This window comes from Simochromis diagramma, unplaced genomic scaffold (genome assembly GCF_900408965.1).
Source record: "Simochromis diagramma unplaced genomic scaffold, fSimDia1.1 OVJJ01000426.1, whole genome shotgun sequence".
In the NCBI taxonomy this organism is placed as follows: Eukaryota; Metazoa; Chordata; class Actinopteri; order Cichliformes; family Cichlidae; genus Simochromis; species Simochromis diagramma.
This window is the reverse complement of record NW_024387170.1, coordinates 193,327-214,849: the sequence shown is the minus strand read 5'-3', so window position 1 is coordinate 214,849 and position 21,523 is coordinate 193,327. Positions and strand designations below refer to the sequence as shown.

At 43.9% G+C, this 21,523-nt stretch overlaps 1 protein-coding gene across 2 annotated transcripts in view; it reads left to right on the top strand.

Annotated features, from left to right (window-relative positions):
• Positions 1-21,523, top strand: part of LOC120744580 (MAM domain-containing glycosylphosphatidylinositol anchor protein 2-like) — a 138,164-nt gene that overhangs the window by 40,042 nt on the left and 76,599 nt on the right. For both annotated transcript variants that reach the window (XM_040049074.1, XM_040049073.1), the window contains exons 2-3: positions 9,610-9,749; positions 19,421-19,589. In XM_040049074.1, the coding sequence (XP_039905008.1) occupies positions 9,610-9,749; positions 19,421-19,589 (309 nt within the window). The remainder of the gene's footprint in view (positions 1-9,609; positions 9,750-19,420; positions 19,590-21,523) is intronic.

The following is a 21,523-nucleotide window of genomic DNA, read 5'->3' as shown; positions in this document are numbered from 1 at the left end:
CAAGTTATTTATCAACCTGAGTCTCTTTAATGAAGGTAGAAATTAAACATAAGGTGAATATTGTTCTTCAGTTTTTCTTTGCTCCTCTTATCTGAGAAGTCTGTCTGTCTGTTATACTTAACATGTCTCACACTCATACAGTAAGACAAATGGTGGGGGTGTAGTAAGGAAGTTGGGGGAAGCAGACAACTCCACAGGAAGAGTCGTTTGTGTCTTCGAGGACTCTGGGAGGTAGCAAGGGAGTGTGAAGCTTAAGGTGTGAAACAGCTGTGTACTGCCTTTTGTTCCTGGAGAAGGTATTTAACTGAGAGCCATGCTGGGCTCAGACTCTGCTGACCGTCTGTCCCGCGGTCATGCAGGGACTTCATCAAGCTTGGTTGTCTGTTCTTTGTGTGTTTGATTAAAGAATGTTAGCTACCGCTCACCGCTCGTCTGCAGGCTTTATTTGAATGGAAAACTTCCACAACAGGCAAAAAAAAAAAAAGATTTAGAGCAGAAGTTTTTTGCACTGCATTTTAAAATGAAAACATTGCATTTATTTACAATTAAAGACACACAGAGCAGGAAGTGTGTTACTGTTTTACATCCACAGACACACAAGAGAAGAAGCAGGCAACATGAGGTCAAGTTATAGTAATAATAATAATGGATTGGATTTCTATAGCGCTTTTCAAGGCACCCAAAGCGCTTTACAATTCCACTATTCATTCACTCTCACATTCACACACTGGTGGAGGCAGCTACAGTTGTAGCCACAGCTGCCCTGGGGCAGACTGACAGAAGCGAGGCTGCCATATCGCGCCATCGGCCCCTCTGGCCAACACCAGTAGGCGGTAGGGTAAAGTGTCTTGCCCAATAGCAATTTTATTTGTGTGTTTCAGTACATGTATTTAGATTAGAGTTTTTAAAAAACAAACAAACGTCCCAAGAAGAAGGACGGGGAGAAAGAAAGGTGGAGAGAGGAGGAAGAAACTATTGAGATGCTGCTGGGTCAGTTCTTTCTCAGCAGGCTGCTCCAGAATCCCCTCCTGTCCTCGGCTTGCTTTTCTTTTGCCTTCAGTTCTTTTAAGGTTTTGTTGAGCTGCTCCTCGGCATCTTTAAATGTTTCTTTCAGCTGCTGTTTGGCCAGTTTCCCTTTGTGTTTGAGGAGCTCTTTAGCTTCCTTTTTGTGCTTTCGTATTTCTTTAAGTGTGTCTTTGCAGTCTTTCTTGGTCACTGCAGAGCCGCTCATTTCTTTCTTGAATGCCTTCACCTCAATTGTCTCTTCTGCAAGTTCTTCTTGCACTTTCATCAGTTCCTTCTTCATGTTTCCAGTGTGACTCTTTGTATCTTCCATTTCTTTCTTTGCTTCCTGTATTTTCATTTTCTCTTCCTCCAACACTTTTTGAGCTTCCAACAATTCTTTCTTCAAATTTTCAATCTCATTTTCTGCCTCGTGTTTACGTTTTTTCTCCTCTTCAAGTTGTTGCTTTACATGCAGTATTTCCTTCCTTATTGTTTCAGCTTCAGCCGTTACATTTGCAGCTTCTTGTGTTGCCAACTGCATTTTCCTTTTTTCCTCTTCAAAAGCTTCCTGCACCTCCTGTAATTCCTGAATCACATTCCCTGCTTCCTTCTTTGCAGTTTGATATTTATTTTTGGCTTCTTGTGCTGTGCTTTTCTCTTCCTCCAATGCTTTTTGAGCTTCCAACAGTTCTTTCTTCATGTTTTCATTCTCGTTTTCTGCCTGTTGTTTTCCCATTTTCTCTCCTTTAAGTTTGAGACCCACATGCAGTTAGGGATGGGTATTGATAAGATTTTAACGATTCCGATTCCATTTTCGATTCTGTTTAACGATTCGATTCCTTATCGATTCTCTTATCGATTCTTTTTTTTTTTAAAAAGGAGAACACTAAAGTCGATTAGCTTAGAACTGTGTTTTATATCTTCTCTTTGAACAAGATAGAAATTTAGAAGTAACATGGCCTTACAAACCCAACAGTGAGATCTTAAGAGATCCAGCCTACGGCTCTTCAATGGGGTGTCACAGGGTCCCCAGGAAAAAAATGTATATGTAAAATAATAAAATAAATATTCTCCTGTAGCAATAACAAAGTTTAACATAAATTATTCTGTAGCAATTACACAAGAATATCCAGTAATGTCCCTGCCTACAATTAAACACATTCACTTACCAAAGTGAAATCGGGGGCATCTGCTGTGGCAAATGGGTCCAAGCCTTTGACCACAAACTTAGACACTGCTGGGTGACATTCGTCTATCCTGGCCTGAAAGGAGACGCTACCGGTAGACTGCAGCGAGAACTGCCAGCATCTGAGCCAGCCAGACTCTGTCTCTCTCATCATGGTTATCTAAATGCAACGCACAGTAATAGCAGGTTTTGTAATAAGGTAAATCGCGCTAACATAATATGCAATGCTAATTGATTAGTTACCTGCAGTATTAACGGGAGAGGACGTGGAAACGCTACCGCTGCTGCTGGGTTGAGCTTCGCTAGTCCGGAGCGGATCAAAAACACGACATTCGTTGAAAGCAATCGCGTGTTTTTTGAGCAAATGCTTTTGCATATTCGTAGTGTTTCCTCCCTTTGATGAAATCTCTACTTTGCAAGTATTGCACTTTGCCCTGTTGTCATCCTTTCTCATAAAGTGTAACCAAACTTTTGAGCGTTTGTGCCGCTCAGGCGCCGTGTTTCCTACTGGGTAAAAGACGCTACTCAACGTGATGACGTCATTCGGGGCGACTGGAATCGATAAGGGAATCGTTTTTAAAAGTGGCAAACGATTCCAAGGAATTGAAACAGTGGGAACCGGTTCTCAACAAGAACCGGTTTTCGATACCCATCCCTACATGCAGTAATTCCTGCAATACTACTTCAGTTTCAAACTGTGAATTTTTAGCTTCTCCTCTGGATTTTTCTGCCGCTTCTTTTAATTTGACATTTTCAGCCTGTATCATTCGAAGTTCTTCTTGCAGGTTAATCAGCTGTACTGTATTGTGAGGTGAAGCACTCGCCGATCCTCTTCTCGTTCTCCCCTGATTTATTTTGGCCTTTTAAACAAAGGAGCCAACGTTTTGTAGAGGAGTGAAGTGAAGTTTTCGATGTTTCTTCGTCAACTGTCGTTTGTCCTGCACAGAGATGCTGCTGTAGATGTGTCTCTAGCTGTGTCTGGATACAATGAAACATGCTGGAACTAAGTGCTTGTGTTGCACAGTTCTACTGAACATTCCATTCCATGCATGCTCCGCCCACATGGTCAGGAATGTCAGGTGCTGCATCGCCAAACGCTGTTGCCTAGCAATAACAGCTGTTTACTTTTTGGGGTCTGGTTCATTATTTAATAAAGAAAACATGTCCAAGTACTGGGTGCTGAGGCTCAGCGCATATTCTAGCCTGCTGTGTGGGTGGGCAGCTAGAAATCACTGGTGGGCAACATGAGTGAGGAGAAAACTGGAGCAGCCAAGCAGGGAGCTGCAGGTTGCTGGTTTGAGTCTCTGTTCAGATGCTGGTGTCTCCTCTCTCTGAGATGTCTGCAAACAGTCCCAGATAAAACAATAAGGATAATAAACAAACACGTGACTAAAATAACAATTATGACTCTGATGTGTTTCATGTGTAGCAGGATGGCCTCTGTACAGCAACATTTCCTTCATGCTGGTGAACTTTTTACCAAATATTTTCATCAAAGCTTCTCCACCACTGACAGGGATTGTTTGGATCTTCACACTCATCTCCACCAACCCTAAAAAATGAGTCTCACTTTGCTCATATAATGCCAGGAGTGTCTCCATATTCCACAAAAGTCTATGCAAACATGTAACAGTATCCCATATTCATAGAAATATTATTGATATTATAACAAAAGCTGTCACCAACACAATTGTCCCAAGTGCTTTCTTTATTAGTTATTGCAAATTCTTGATTGCAGTTCTTGCTAGATGACAAAACCACTTATTAGGTTTAGAAGGAAATGACTTTTTCTACATGAGGTAAAGTTGGAGCTGTTTCCCCAAACTAAATGAAATCATCATTTAAAAAACTACAATCTGTATTTACTCTGAACATCTGTGTTAACATTTGGAAACATGTAAGTGTAACAAACGTGTTAAAACATAAGCAATCAGGAAGGGGCATGTATAGGAATTTCTTTTACTTATGTATTAATCACATTATTTTATTGTATGATACCTTGGTGCCACTGGATTTTAACAAGGGTCTGTTATGCAGAAATAACAGATTGTGTACTTACCTCACTAAAATAAAGGCATTTGCAATTGCATAGATTAATATTCATGCTTCATGGAATTAGCTTCATAGATCATATTCATAGATGTAATATGCTTCACAGAACATGCCGTATTTCTCCAAATTATCGCCCAGACATATAATATGCAAAATTAATTTGGACCCCAGGTGTTTAAAAGAACCAGGTTGCTATATGTGGCCCGCTGAATAATTGGGGACGTATGATTATGAAAACAATTATTAAGCACTGATGTTCTAACACTACCCAATACAATATTAAATCAATTCAAAAATATTTTACTTGATCCCACAAAACAAAACTCAGGTGCAACAACAGTGGGTATTTTCACACATACTAGTGGGATACAGTAGTACTTTGTTTTATTTTTTAACATCTGCCGTTTCAATATTTTAGAAAAAGCTAGCATTAACTAATTTTTAAACTTAAAACAAGCAGTCAGACAGTCATGCACAGGCCTGGACTGGGACAACATTTCAGGCTGGGAGCTTTACCCCCCCTGCTTTTATTTTGGTGTGACACCCTGGGCAACTTCAGCTACTTTCTGTCAGAGGCCGTTGGCAACACTGATGGTCTCATGAGACGCCCTGCCTCTCTCAGACACACTTGTCCCGCCCCGTGAGCGAGTATCTTAATCATCAGTAAGTAGGAGAGACTTTCTATCCAATCAGAGGTGAGGAAGGCGGGACCTGCCCCTACTTACTGAACGTAAGATACTCTTTAACCACACATCAATAAATACCGTTAATAATTCAAACTCTCAGAGCAGTCTTTGTTTTTTACTGATCGTTTCGCTTTGGCTTTATTTGTTTTGCTGCTGAAAAATCTCCCTATAGCTGGAGTTCATGATGCTGCTGTGTCCCAGTGTTTCCCCGCAGTGTGAACAGCTGAGCGGATTATGAAGCAGATACGGGAGCAAAGCTGTATCTGCAAGACAGAACAAGCGACTACTGCCGCGCACATTTTTAAATACAAGCAAACATGCTTCAGAGCTTTTTCAGAAAGTTCTGGTGCTGCTAAAACAAAGGCGCCAGTTACAGCTGGGAGAAAGCTTTCAGTGAGCTCTCGGGATGATGAGCTACAGTGAAGATCAATGGGGAGACGCAGACGGATGCAACAGCTGGTTTTTAAGAGTTTTAAATCACGACTGTTGGGAATAATCTGCCCAACAGTTGTGTTTGATGGCAATGAGGCATGTTGTATAGAGCGCTTTGAGTACTCCGGGAGAGTAGAAAAGCGCTACATAACAATCAGTCCATTTACCAGTGTTCATAGAATCTCAAAGACATACCGGATTTAAGTTTGTTTACCTGCTTTATGTGTTGACCCAGAAGCAGAGCCACCACAACTTAAGGATTGCTGCTCTCATTTCTCAAAAAAAATAATAATTAAAAATCGTCTGACGTCCATTTTCTTTTCCATCAAGGCAGGAAAGTAGTTTGCAAAGACCGCGATTGTAATTATTGGGGGTGTCCAAATTCATGGGCTGCATCCTCCCGGGGACGCATTTGTAGACCGATTACGTCACAGCGACGCGCCGAAGGCTGACCAATGCGTTCTCCTTTTCCCCGAATTTGAAGGATGGGTCGGGTGTGTCCTTTGTGGCCCACCATATCCCAGAATTCATAGCGCGGCCCAGCCAAACTCCAGTTTCCGGCAATGGCGGCCGCTACTAAGTTTTAAAATTACTCTTATTATTCTTTCTGGGTCATATAATAAACTTTTAACATATTTTCAGGCGAGAATGTGGGTGTGTAAACTTCAAATATCTGCTCGGTTTATCAAGATATCGCATATTTGCAAAAGTGCTTCGACGTTTTCGGAGACGTCTGTTACCCACCAGCTCGATAGCTAGCCGGGAGCTCGAGGGTCACTAGAGCCGCCGAGAACGGCACAACTCCCGGCACATCATTTTCAGATCACCACTGTCTTTCGCTACTCAGGTTAAACGTAGGTTTACATCCGGCCTACCCGACCTTCTGAGGACTCGGCCCACATGAACATAAGACTCACGGTTTGGGGGTGTATTTTACTGCATTTTTTAATGTAATGTTGTTACTCTTAAGAAAAGGGTATAATAAACCCATTACTTTATAATTCCTTGGTTGAGTGCAATAATAGAGTAAATTTTATATGATTTGCATAGATTATATATACCTCTCTCCAAAATAGCTTTTATCAGTGTACGAAACATTAAATATTTACAAACATTTAGTCTATTCCTCTTTATTTATTTATATATTTTAAAACCTACAGTTTGATTTGGAGCCAGGTGTCTGTTATTAATATGATATCTGTTATTTAATCTGGCTGATATCCACCGAGCGCACATACATGGTGTGTCCCCAAAACATTATTTGAATGCAAAAAAAAGAATACAGAAATAATGCTAAAGGAGGAAGACTGCACTTTAAATTCTCTTTTGTCAGATGTATATTATTGGATGTCTTTATTAAATAGATGTCTCTGTGGACGTCTGTAATATGGCTTTTTAAATAGCGAGGTGCAAGTAAGTGAAATACCCACATAGCAAAACTGGTATGGTTCGGATCTGGCCCACACAGTGTGCTTACACGTGGCCCACATACTGCAAAGAATGACGGCCCTTTGGTGGCCCAGATCAGGTTTGCCAGAGGTGGCCCACACATGGGCCAGCACAAGGCCAGTTGTAGACACACTGTTGGCCCAGAACAGGTTCAGCTCTGGCCCCAGATGTCAGCCTGATGTGTACCTAATCAAGCCATGTAATAACATCATGTGCGGGAACACAATCATGCAAAATTAACATGACGAATCTCTGTTCACACAGTGAACAGCATTTTTTTAGTCTCCCAGATTACTCAAAGTGCTCTATACAACACGCCACATTTTCTCTAAACTGAGTGCTTCTTAACTACATTCATACATATTCACACTCCTGACATGCAGACTGGAGGGGCCAGGGATCAAACCACTAACCCTGATCTACTATTCCACTAGCCTAAGATGATTCTGACACGTTGTCGTGCTATGTGGGAACACTTTGGTCATAAATGGATGGGCGTGGTCAGAGGTGAGGACCCGCTCTACCTCCTGAGCTACAGCCACACAGTGGTAAACATGAGTGAACTGTCACTAGGTTTTGGATAAAGTGTACACTCACAAACCTGTCAAACCTGCATTTGAAACGCTATCATAGCAGTATAGCATTGCAACATGGCATTTGGGTCTTCTAACTAAAACAGGAAAATAGGAACACAAACAGTGTCATCATTGCCAGATCTGCATCTGGTTGACAGACACTCTGCCATGACACCGGTCAGTCAGAAGTGCCAGCTTGAGAGACCTGTCTGCTACGTGGGTAAACGAGCTAAAGCTCAGGATCCACCTTGTTGTAAAAACTCTGTTTCAGCCATTTTTTCTGCTCTTGGATCTGTGTGATGTCATTTACAGAAATTCTTCCTGAAATGGTCATCTGCCTGTGAGCACAGGTGGCTCTCACCTCTTCTTTGAACCTTGTGATAATGAGGCAGCCAATCAGAGGAAAGAAGTTAGTGGGGAGGAGTTACAAAGGCGTTTGTTAGACAGGGGATGCATTGAGGGGCAGCCCCTGTATAAGATAAGGACTTTTATATCTGTGAATCATGAACTGTGAAGTCCATCATACGTATGGAGCTGGGACTGAGCACAACAGCTCCCCTTCACTGTGTGCAATACTATTACACTATTTACATATAATATACTATTTGAACTCCCACCAGTAAGTACTTGTATCACCACCCTGTCCAGTGTTTTTGTATATATATATAAATACATCTTTTTTATATTGTAAATACTAGCAGATTGCTCCACTGTTTGCTTGATCTCTACTTTCCTTTAATTGCTTTGTTTTTACCTTTTAAAAATGAGACTTGACCTGGAGAGCTCTGCACAAATGCACAATGTGCATGGACTGCTGGTCCTGTGTGCAAATGGCAAATGCAAATCTGTAATCTTCATTGTTAAAGTTGTACAGGAGGAAAAAACTCGATTATTCAAATACCAAACTTTAAACCTTAAACCTTAAGTTAAACCTTAAGTTGAACTTTCAATATCTTTATTCAGAGATATTTTGTGCTGCAAAGTGGGACTAAAGTTTACCATAAACGTTGTCATGAGACAAAAGCTGCTATTGAATTAAGAGGCAGTTACACGCAGTCTGTTTCTGGCAGTTAATTGTGATAAATTGTCAGAAACTGCATCCATTGCTGTCTACATGTTATAAAAATCCCCAGTTAACTATTTGTGCTGAGCAACCTTCCTGCTCTATAGGAACCATAATACACCAGCTGCCCACTGATAAAGACTCATTCAGACTGATGCACATGTTGGCACAATTTATGAAATAAATCGTAATGATATTCCCGTAGCATTTAAATGTTTAAAATAAATATTGAAACTTTGTGTCCATAGTTTATCCTCGGTATACCCTCACCTGCTGCTGCAGCATGGATGTCGTGCTTTGACTGCGACATCACTGCACAGAATCAACAAAGAGCTGAAAACATGTTGGTCCACACTCACATGAAAAGTATCATGCGTGTTGTTCAGCACATCCATGATCTACTATTCCACTAGCCTAAGACGATTCTGACACGTTGTCGTGCTACGTGGGAACACTTTGGCCATAAATGGATGGGCGTGGTCAGCAACAATATTTGTGCTTTGAGTTTCCTGTGCTTTTTGTCACTTTGTATTGTGAACTATGTTCTCATTGTTGGTCTTTAGTTACTCCCTTGAGTCTAGTTTGTGTGTTATGTGCCTGGTATTTCCCTCTGTGTGTTACTTATCATCTCTAGGCTTTTGGTTCTTATAGAGTTCTCTGGTTTATGTCTCTGTGTTTCTTAGCTGCTCTGTCTCCACCGTGTCTAGTCCGCGTCTCAGTGTTATACTTCCTGTTTTACTTTGAAGGTCTGTGTCTCATCTGAGTAAATCCTGCTTTGCTTCTCTGTCTGTCAGTTCTGATTTCCTCCAGCTGTGCTCTCCTTCCTTCTCCTTCCGACACTTCTGCCCAGAGAGGAGGATGTTTTCTCTTTTTGGGAATCCAGTAGATTTAGTTTCTGAAATACTCGGACCAGCTTGTCTGGCTCCACCAACCACACACCTCATACGCAGTCCATGAACAAGTGTGTGTAGCTGGCTTGTACAGCAGCATATTTGGTTGCTGCAGTGCCATCATGTGGACAGAGTGATAATAACAGGAGGAGGCAGGAGGTCACATGAGCTCAGATGGATGGATCCAAACATCTCACACACACACATGCAGATGTGTTTTCAGAGACGACTCTTGTATATTAACCTTTTGTATTTGTGTTGTTGTTCACAGCGCCCCCTACAGTGCGAATCGTGCACTCTGGTCAGGCCTGTAATGTGGAGGAGGAGCGCTACAGTGAGAGGGTGTACACTATCAAAGAGGGAGAGACTCTAGAGCTGCAGTGTTTGGTGACTGGACACCCCCGACCACAGGTAACAACATGCTGGGTATACTGGGAACACTTTGACTTTGTGTGCCAGTCAGTGGAAGAAAACAGGACATGAAGTGGCAAAGACTGAGTGAACAGAGTGGAGTTTACATTCACTTACATTTCCACTCTGCACCCGTGTTGATTCGTCGGAGCAGTCAGTAACAAAAGCCTCCCGTTATCCTCGGCCTGCTGAAGTGCCAGAGCCCCCGCTGAGTGGAGCTACTGTGGAGCCTTTGAGTTTCAGAAAAGACGGCAATCACACAGCGACGAAGAAGAAGAGCAAGAAGCCCCGTGAGGCAGAGAAGAGCCACTGCTGTCTGTGAATGAAGACATTTACCAAGAGTGAAGACGAGGAGAACGGCACAAGGGGAAGAAAGGAAAAGGATCTCTAGGAGACTTTTAGTAAGCGCAGCTTTTATTCCACACAGCTTTATGTTATTGATCGTAAAGGCCTTTCAATCCATGACTCGCTGATGCTACGTCTCACAGACTCACACTACACACTGTAGCAGTGAACAGCTATGACTCTTTCAAGGATTGACTGTGATCAGAGGAGCAGCAGTGACTGTCTCAGAGCTATGACATGCTTCGTGCTGTCTGTAGCTTTGTACAACCAGCTTCAGGAGGTCGTCACCTGGAGGAGTCCCAACACTCTGCTGAGCACTTGTTAGCGCCCATTGCTTTGCTCTGCTGTAATAACCCTGAACCAGTGCAAACGCCCTGCAATAATCAGTATATTTCATTAATCCATCGATGAATCGGATAAGAAGAGCTTCTGTCTCATTAAAGACCAACAGTAATGTTCAAAAGAGCAACAACAGAGGATTGTAAAATGAGCGGCTCGGTGGTTTTAGTACTTTCAGTGCGTACACTAGCTGCCCTCTCATGGTGTTTATGTGAGATTTTATCAGAGTTTGTGAAGAAAATATCTTCGAAAAATGCAAAAATAATAATAATAATAATAATGGGTTGCATTTATACAGCGCTTTACAATGCCACTATTCATTCACTCTCACATTCACACGGGTGGAGGCAGCTGCAGGTGTAGCCACAGCTGCCCACAGTTTAATGGAGATTTTTTGTTGAGTGAAACTATCGATGGTGGATGGGAGGAGCTACACGTGAGCTCACGGTAATGACTCCGCCTCTTTGCCTTTTGCGTTAGTGTGCAGACAGACTCCATGTTAAGCTATGGCAGCATCTGCTCTGTTGTTGTTGGTGTTTGTTGCAAACTGGAGTCTGCTTGGCTTTAATGTCGCACGCTTTTTAGTCACAAATGTTGCGCTAACGTGGTGAGCTCTGTAGACTTTCTTCAAACGAAGCATCAAAGCAAAAGCTTTGCTTTTTGTAACCAACTCACCTGATGAGTCACTGTAGCCCTGTTACATTTATGTGTAGGAGAACAGGAGTGCTGCTGCTTGTTCTTTCCGAGTCGGGATCTTCTACTGGAACAGCCCTACAGTCGGATTTCCCACAGTCCTCTTCTCTTTGCTCTTTGCCAACGCCTGACGTCTTCCAGAAAAAGCAAATCTACTGTGTCTGCACTGGGAAAGGTCTTTTTTACACTAATCTGACATTGTGAAGTTGATCGCATGATGTCGGGCGATAGAATAATCATGTGTGCTTGGCTCTGATTTCCCATCAGCCTCATTTTCACCATCCTGTTCTGTTTGCCAATGCCTGCATCTTCCAGAAAATCTTAATTTAGGACAGAAGACAGAATTCGATGTGCTGTTCAAACCTAACCTTCATAATAACAATAGCAAATGAAACCACTGTGTTGTGACTTGGTGAATAAGCTCTGCTGAGCCGTTCAGAGACACGGACTGGACCTGCCGCAGCAGCGTGTTTAAGCAGACATCAACAGCATTACATTATAATGATGGATCAATGCCTCTGTCTGGATCTCTTGGTTTTGCTGCAAACCTCAGTTCTGAGGCATAAGCAGCAGCTTTGCATGTGTATAACATCAACAGTCTGGAGACAGGAACTCTTCAACAATATCAAAGAGTAGAGAAAGAGGTGCTGCCGTTGCTGTTGGCTGGGAACTGCTGCAGGATGTCTCTGTGACCTCGTCACAGATCTTGTGTCTCACAGAGACAGTAGGAAGGGACGTCCCCTGTTTGGACCAACACTTCGCATTTCCACTGTGTTTTGGTCAAAGCAGTTCTCTCACGTGATTTTTCTCAGGAGTTGTTTTCTCCCACCATGAAGTGCTGTCATTGGCTCAAACTGGGGATTTCTCAGGGTGGTCGGAGCAAATGTTCACTGGTATAAATCTTTCATCTTCTAACCTAGTGAAGAACTGTGGCTCTTGTCATAACTTTACATTACAGTTTATTCTTTAAGCTGGTTCCTTCACCTCATTGGCCCTTCCCTTCCTTTCTTTGCTTTGTGATGCTGATGGTTTGAGTCTGTGCTGTTGGGCCGGTGAATAAAACGCGATGAGGTCGCTGTGACAGTGGCAGTAATCCCACTTACCCTCGCTAAGTGTGAAAAGTCTTAAAGTTGTCTCCTGCAACTTTAAGTGCAGTTTGCTGTTGGTGCGTTATGAACCCTGCGCCTGAACCACATGTCACAACCAGAGGCCGTTATGTCTGCATCATTTAGCAGCTACTTCAGGCTTCCCAAGGTGAAACCTTTTGCACGACTCAAAGGCTGATGTAGTTCAGCCTGTTTCAGCCCGGTGTGTTTCCCATCAGTCTGTCGCTGTGGTCGCACTGACTCCATAAATCATTTTAAATGTTTGTCAGTAATAGCACAAATGAATTTTGGTGACTGGATTAGTGATCTCCATGTAGGGACACTTGCTGTCTGACTCCATCACAGGCAGATTTAAGCATGAGGGCTCCAGTGTTGCTTTTGGCTTTAGAGGAAAAGAAATCAGCTGCGTCCCTAAAACCCCGCTGATGCAGTAACACTGATGGAGGGGAACACCACCCTGCTACTGCTCTTATACATGCAGCGAGGTTGGAGCAAATGCCAGAGCAGACACGGCTGCATTACTGCTGAAATTGAAGTTTGTCACTTCCTGTTAGCACCAAATGCTGCACTGCACCAGCTTCTTATTCTGGTGTACTGGAAGTGGAGCTTTTTGCAGTTTTAAGCTTGTTGGTGTGAAGTGCAGCCAAATAAAGGCTTAAAGTCCAAACAGGCTGTTCTTCACATTTCTGCTCAGTCTGAGCTCTCAGACTCTCACTCGGGGCCCATTCAGGCCTTCTTACTATGCTGACGTGCCTAACGTTCACTCACTCCAATGCTCCTCCCACCATCGGGGAGTAAGGCAGAGATCAAACTTGCAGTTAGTAGACGGTCCGCTCTGCCTCCTGAGCCGCAGCCGCTCTGTTCATAGCTCATTAACTGTCAGTTAAGTTCCCCAACTGTTCCTCCCTCCACCCTTTCTTTGTCTCCTCTCTTGTAACCTGTCCTCATTTTTGTCTCCTTTTGTCTTTCCTTCATTCCTTGTGCTCGTTTCCTCTCAGATGTCTTCTTCCTTCTTCGTTTTGTTAATCATCTCCTCTACTTTCCTCTGTTGCCATGTCATCACTGCATCTCACTGCATCTCCACCTCATGTCCAGTGTTGGTGTGGACATTATCAGCTGTTGGAGTGACTCCCCACCTCTCTGTGTCCTCTCTCTTACCCCTGTTCTTCACTTCCTGCGCTCTCCTCTTTAGTCCGTCTCTCTCTGCTGTCAGACTGTTGCAGCTATAAATAGAGCAGCTGCTGGCACACACACACACACACACACACACACACACACACACACACACACACACACACACACACACACACACTTTGTTTTCTCTCTCTGCGTCACCACAGAGCTTCCTCTGCAGTTTCCTTTCATCACTCGTTTTTCCTCAACACCTTTCGTCTCTCTTCTGGCTCCACTTTGCAAAGTTACGACAGGAACTGAAGACGCTCTGATTTTAAAAGCATTTTAATGAGCTTAACCATGTGGTGCAGCTGATGGTCAGTAGGTGCAGGCGTTCAAACACTAAATATGCCAAGCTAGTAAACTGTGCGATGCAGTAGTATGCAGTGTGTCAGAGAAATGGCTCTGATGTAGAGGAATCCACAGATTATATTGTCGTCTTGGTTCCCCAGAAACTTTGAAAATGCAAATATCCCAAACTTTCTCTGTCGCCTGAAGTAATCTGAAGATGGATGATATCCACTGATGTTCCCACTGTCACAGCACTAATCACACGCATACAAGCTAACACTGTCCCCTGAGGCGGTTACTCTTTCCCAGCTGTTTGAAGACTACATGCTTTTGTTTTTGGTTGCTGAAGGTCAAATGTTAAACTTTGGGTTAAACATGTGACCTACATCTGTAACTTTACCCAGTCGTCCAATCACTGTGGACGAGGGGTGGAACAAACACTATATTGACTCTGGGGCAGTTTCACTGAAATGCTCTTCTGTATCTTCAGGCAAAACCAGACTGGGTTAACAACTCCAGTGTGTTTAACTGGGAGCGCAGCAGACGGACCTGGGCAGGAACGCACTGACGTCCACTAGCCTTTCACTCGGTTTGGCTATTCTTCACAAAGCAGGTCTGATAGGTTTGTAGCATAAACCTATTCGCTGGAACGTTAAGGACAATCTGCTACGCAGCAAAAAGCAAGACTCAAGGCAACAAAGTTCTCTGGTTTACTCATGCATGAGGGAGACCTGGCTGGAGCCAAGTGTCGTCCCACCACTTGACCTCTGTCAGACTCTCAGCCAGGCTCCCCATAGCACTCCTTTTATTGTGGTTACATGAATATGCATAGGGTCATTAACATATAGCATCTCACATAGGTATACATGTGAACAAAGAATACTGTGTGTGTGTGTGTGTGTGTGTGTGTGTGTGTGTGTGTGTGTGTGTGTGTGTGTGTGTGTGTGTGTGTGTGGTACTGCTGATCAAAGGGTCATATAACATGAAGGCAAACATCCTTGGTCAGGAAGAGGGTAGACCCCCCCCCCCCCGGTGAGGAAGTCCAGCAGTTCATCTAAACAGAAAAGCACTTAGACTAGAACAGACGTAGCTACGTTAATCCTACCATAAAACAATGAAGACAAGGTACGACCTCTCCCGTGCTCCCAGGATGTGGGTGTGCATTCTAGTGTGGAATACACACCAAGCCTTTGCAGCCTGTTAAAGATCACACAACCTATCACTACACAATTGATTATACACCTCTAAGAATATATGGTTAAATATTTCCTAATACAAATGACAATAATAAAATCTAAACCCAACAAGGTCTTTCGACAGCATCTTATACACAGTTGGATGGAGAGACTAATTTTTCAAGGCAGGAAATAATACAGGTTGGTAGCCTGAAGATATTCAACCTCAGGAGAGAACAGCAGTTGCAGAGGACATGTTATAGTTCTGTTAAGAAGGCAACATAGCTTCCACATGTTCAGACTGGAGGTGGATAACAGAGAATAAGCTTTAGTGCCAGTGCAGTACAAAACCCGAGCAGAAACTACATCACGGTGCACACGCTGAACTAGGAATTCAATTTAGGGAGTGAGCTGCTAAACCTGCACTGAAACAGTGAAGCTGGGCAGGTATTACATTCACAACAGCCTAAATTTGGACAGAATAATTTTGTGTTTCTATGATGAGTGTACGGAAATCGAGTACGATCTGCATGAAATTCAACAACTTTACACTTGTTACATTTATCCTTGTTGACATGACCTGATACGATCTAGACAGAGTTGCCTGGAGTCGCGACATCACAAGATCGTGTGAGATTTCAAACCAGGAAGCATACATACTCCCACCATATAGGCAGGAAGGCTCATGTGGTGAGAGCACAACACTTCTAGTCAAGACATGTTGTGATTAGAGATCAATCAAAAGACCTTTGAACTTTGTTAGAGCACTCGATTCTTTGTTTCTACTCTTTGTGACAGTCTCTAAATTCTTTGTTTCCATTTAGAAACAGTTAATGGTTCATGATGCTGAACCAGGATACTGAAGTTCAAGGCAAAGAGAGCTCATACGTGATGCCACGATGTTTACAAAGGGACATGTGCAGATCTGCGAGTGGCTCTACAATCAGAATCAGAATACTTTATTAATAAAGGAATATATTTCCATCATTCACCAACTAAATTAGAAACCAAAAACTCGGAGACGAGTTCGACCTTGTTTTTGAACTTGCTGTGTTCAACGTTTTGTTTTTCCATGGATTCACTCAGATTTAGCCTTTCATTGGTCCAGGTCTGACCCCATGAACATGAATCACCTGTGAGGAAGCTGAGACTACGTATGCATCGCATCAGTGTTTGTTTGAAAATGATGAACAGAAGGATTTTTGAACATGTTGCTAAAACCAGACGTGCAGAGATGCATAAATGTGTCAGTGCATGAAAGTGTGTCTCTTAGTGTACCCCACAGAGGATAGGTAGGTCTCTGACTGTGTGCTGCACCCATGTTCCAGACGCAGATGAGGAAATGATCGATGGAGCTATAACATCTGTCTGTGAGGATAGTAACAGGTTGCTGTCAGTTATGTGACTGCAGCAATGCTAACAAGACTGTGCCGTCACTCTGACCCAGCATCTATGGACAGAGTATTTTTAGACCATGTATTCACTGTTTTGAGACTGTTAACTGTCTGTCTGCACTAACAAGCAGTACAAAGTCAGTTTCAGTCCAGCTGGCAGTGGAGCAATCAGCACGTGGGACAGAGAGGGGGAGGGGGGGTTGATGAAAGAGAATCAGAGTGGGAAATCTGCTTATCAACTCAATGTATAGATGTTTAATCCAGCTTAGACCCAGAGGAGACAGAGGAGGGGTAAATAAGGAATCTATATGTAACCAATCCAACACACAGTGATGAAATTCCCTGAAAATATAAATGATAATAACCAGTAGCTGGAGTTGAACAGGTCCCCTACAAATCAGAAGGTTGGTGCTTCAATCTCTGGCTGCAAAATGTCCCTGGGCAAGGTGTTTGTGTTGTTAATATGTTTAACAAAGGTGAGACAAAATATATAGTCTGGGAACACAAGGCCCAGATGTTCCCTGCTGGTGCTGATGAGCCTCCACCCACCAAGAAGCTGGAACACAAGCAAAGGTGTAGAGCACGGGTTAGGGTTTGTCTCACCTGCTGCCACAAACAGGTAGTCAGTAAGTCATATACAACATCAGGGGACTGAAAAAAGACATTAATGAGAACATGCCCCTGAAGTTGGTAAACACTTCCCACAGTGGGACTGTCACAGTGTTATCTTTACCATTTAAATATCTAACATGCAGCAACAATGACCTCACGGAGTTCTCAGAGGTCACAGGGTTATGGTCTTTATAAACCACCTTGAATACCAGCACGTGCTTCAGAGGGGTGCAGAGCCCGAATGAGAGGCGAGGCTTCCTGGTTGATCACAGTTAAGCTTATGGGAAGTAAACTGGTTCATTAGTGCCGTCCTCCTGTAGCAGAACTGCATGAACATCCACCTGGAGCGTGAAGCGCTGATCCAGACAGAAGCCAGAACAGGAAGTGGACACAACAGATTGCTTACAGTATGAAGCTCCCTCAGAGGACCACACAAACGTTGCAGTAAAAGAACCACATCAAGTCCTTCTTGGTGGGAAGAATACTGATACTCCTGTCCCAGCACTGTGCTGTGATACATCACTGTTGCCTTTACAAAGTCACATTTAACCACACTGACAGTAAAACGTGTTCCAGCCAAACAATCAAACAGGTCATCTGAATCCCGGACATCTTGTAAGCCATGTTTCGCCATAGCATGCCCCAAACTGGCCACTGCCAAAGAGCAGCGCTAATATATACAGGAGTCCGCTACACAGCTCAGCAGTTCCAGCTGCATCGTGACAGCAGTACAGCTTCAACAAACATGACACAACCAGCTTTCTGTGGTCAAGAGTTGCAGTTCCCCAACTGACTGCCAGAGCCATGGCAGCCCATCCTCCCAGTCCTGACTCAGTTCTGGTCCAGTACACCCTGACCCTGTCCATGATACATGCAAACCATGTTCAATACTCAACTGCTTCACAACTTGCAAAAATATACAAGAGCCCCAATCACTCCACAAGCTTTTCTTAAGTTTCCAACAAATAAACCTCTGATGGAGAATAGATCCTCCTGCAGATGTTAGCCACAGAGCCCAGGGCAAACCTGGCTCGTAAGGCAAAGGGTGGACTTAACAGTCACGTATCATCAGTTATGGCCAAAACATTAATGACTGGGTTTCAGCTGCAAATCTACGATGGACCAGGGCGTCAGAGTGATGAAGACGGGCCTCTCCTTTTCACACAAAAGTTTTTCTCAACAATTACTTTGTGCTAGCATGACTCCATACAGCTGTGTCTGACACAGGACCCACTCTTACATTCGTCTCTGTGATATACTCCAGAACTCTGAGCTTTCAGCCTCAACCATGCCACCCGTCTACACTAGACAACTCCACAACAATCATTGTGAGTCCATCTGATCGATGCTAAACACACTTTTGAAAAACAAGGGGCTATGTGATGCAACTCAGGTGCACCTTGTGGATCCTTCACATCGGGACGGGCTGCTTCCTGACATCATCCTGATGCAACTGAAAATGAAGAGTGAAAGTGAAGAGAAAGTCCGTTTTGGAGGAAATGCAACAAGAACGTGTGCAGGTTCAGTTTGGTCTGCTCACAAAGGAGGGAGGAACAACATGGAGTGGCAGCTGTGTGACTCACTCAGGATGGAAGAAAGACTTCTGTAAGGACAACATCAGACAAACACAAACAGACATTGTTACCCAAACGTCCTTGTATTAATTATAGCTAATGATTAAATGCAGAATGGTGTATGAACACACTGTGAGTGAAGAACACATGCTTGCATCATGGAGAGCCCACAGCTCGCTCAGGACCTTAATTTAGTGATTTTCTTAAACATTTAAGTTGCTGAAAAAGTGTGACGATGCCTCAGGTCCTGATGTCGGTTAGTTCGGTTTACTGCAGAATGCCTCGCAGCACCAATCTGAAGCCGCAGTTATGGAAAGCAGTGTCCCAGTATCACGTGGTGGGAATGATGAACTTCTTGTTCTAGCTTTCCTCTGGAGAGCTCACCTGTTGTCACTGGGAGACGGATGGATGGAGAGAAAAGCATGATGGAGGAGGAGAAGAACGCACAGAGCACGTAGTACGGACCGAAAGAAATCCTGCAGAGGCTGAACGACACACACACGCACGCACACACACACACAATAATCGATTACATTGAACTGACCTCAGATCAGAGGATGTAAGGACAGTTGAACTCTTGCTCCGCCCGTCTTTGTCGGCTGATGCCAGGAAACACAGCAACATTTATCTAATTAGTTTGGAAGAGCCAAGACCACGGCAACAAATCCTGCACAGATGTTGAGCAGCTGTTGCTGTTTGCATTACACTGAAGTCTTGAAACAACATTACAGAGTACACTGGGATATTGCTTTATTTATTTCTAACTGTTTGAGTTTTCTTAAAGGCTTCTGGTGTATCGATCAACATCCTTTGCCCGACCCATGATCTTCTGTTCCATAGTTGATGGTCGTGTTTCAGTTTTGTCCTCTAAATGAATAAATATTTCCCTGATGGAGAATAACATGAATGTGTAACCTGTGTTTTGTCATTTAAAAGGTAAATAATGTCAGGTATGTGTACTCTGTGCAGATCCGTTGGACCAAAACTGCTGGTGGAGCGTCAGACCGCGAGTCCTCGCTACACAACGAAACTCTGAGGATCCAAAACATCAACCGCCACCAGGGGGGGCGTTACTACTGCAAGGCTGAGAATGGATTGGGATCCCCCGCCATCCGCTCCATACGAGTCGACGTCTACTGTAAGAACCCTGATTCACACCAGCCGTGACATTCTGGAACAGACATGCGTTTAGATAGTGGAAATCCTCGGCCCGTGGTACGGCTCCCGTGACCTGCTATCATTCCTGATTCCCAGTGCACAAAGACGATCACTGGGCAATCCCAAAGAGAGCACAATAACACACGTTTCATGACTGTACTGCCGAGTAGCACTCAGCCATCCAGCGCTGACAGATGCCCGATCACACCGTTAGGCAGGCTGACACAGTATGGAGGGTAATTAGCAGCAGCCGGTGAGTTCAGACTAACCGCAGGTGTGGATGGGCTCAGCTTCCGGGTAGGATGTCGCCCGCCGGGCGTCCGGAAGCGCGTGCTGTCACAGCGTTACACGGCCAGTGCAGACTTTGCCTGTTGGATGCACTCAGGGTGCTCTGTGTTGGCCACTTTATGCGGCTCCTTTGGTTTTCACCTCCTGTCTTGTTTTGTCTGACACAGTGTTGGGATGGTGCCGTGATCATGAGTAAAAACTGAATGTAATCACTTACAAATCTCATGAAGCCACATTTTATTCAAACAGGACACAGAGACACAACACACCTGAGAAAGTTGGAATAGGACCTTATAAGCAACGGTCCGTAAACATCTGGAAACTGAGGGAGAGACCTGCCTCAGTCCTTCCTGATATAGCATCACAGTAGCTCCAGGTATTCTTTGTGATCTAGATGATGACATGTAGATCTGATCTAGATCCGATCTAGATCGGGTCCAGCTCTGTAAGCCCTAACACCCCCCCAAAGATAGAGGATTTTATTCCTGAGTAGAAGCTGGACGGTCCTTGTCCTCATTGGTCCAGGTGACATAGCATCCGTGTTGTCCAAAAAGAATTTCAAATATCAGTCTGACCGACCTTTAAAGTTTCCACATCTGCCTCAGTCTATTGGCCAGAAAGACAGCGGTGTGTCACGGTCACGTGACTCCTTCTCTGCATTAGTGGATGTCACAGCAAACTGTTCACAGACGAGTGAAGATGCTTCTGCAACGCTGCCGCGGCTGTTTTCACTGCAGTGTTTAATGCAGGCATCCAGTGTTGATTTAAATCAGCGTGACTCCTGACACAGTGATCATAGTGGCGTTTTTGGTCTTGTTTTAAATCTGAAATTGTTAGCCAGTGTTTTGAGTGAATCTCTCATCATTAGTGGTGAGGAGCCCCGACCCTGAGATGTTCTTTTTATAGGCAGTCGTGTTACTGAGCTGCTGCCAGTAAACCTAATCTGGAAAAATGTTCTGATTTTTCCAGCTTTCTTGCTACTGCTATAAAAGCTGAACTAATATCTCTCACGAGTTCATGTAAATCACTGCATTCTGTTTCGTACAGTGTTACACAGGGACCTCCTTTGAAACTGGGCGTGTTGATTTGTTTGGGATTAATGTCATGCTAAAAACATGGAGCTGTTGCCACGATTGGACGAGAGGCGCAGTGCTGTCTCCGTATGACACAACCATCTCTGTGCTGTGGGAACGGGCCCCGGGAGTCGGTAATCAGGGTCAAATACTTTAACCACCTAAATCCAACATTCTCGGCGGTGCTCACTGACATGGTGTCGAGCTGTTGTCTGCTTTTGTGCAAGCGCGCTTTCATTTATCTGTTTCATCGTTTTGTGAATTCAGCTGACGAAATGGGTGCAAATGTTTCTGTGAGAAGGCTGCTGTGAGTCTGTGCGTGATGATGACCCAAGTGACTGACGGGTCAGTGATAATAGTGCTTCACGAACAACAGGTACGAGCAGCGTCAGTAAAGGAAAACTGTGAGGATTAAACGTCTGCGTTAGTCGGTATCTTCCTGCTGATGGTGTTAAAGTCCTGACCTACATGTGTCTGCATCACCTGTGTTGGTGCTTTCTGTTGCTAATCGTGCCGTACGAAGCTGAGGTGTTTCTCCCCTCAGCGACAGCGA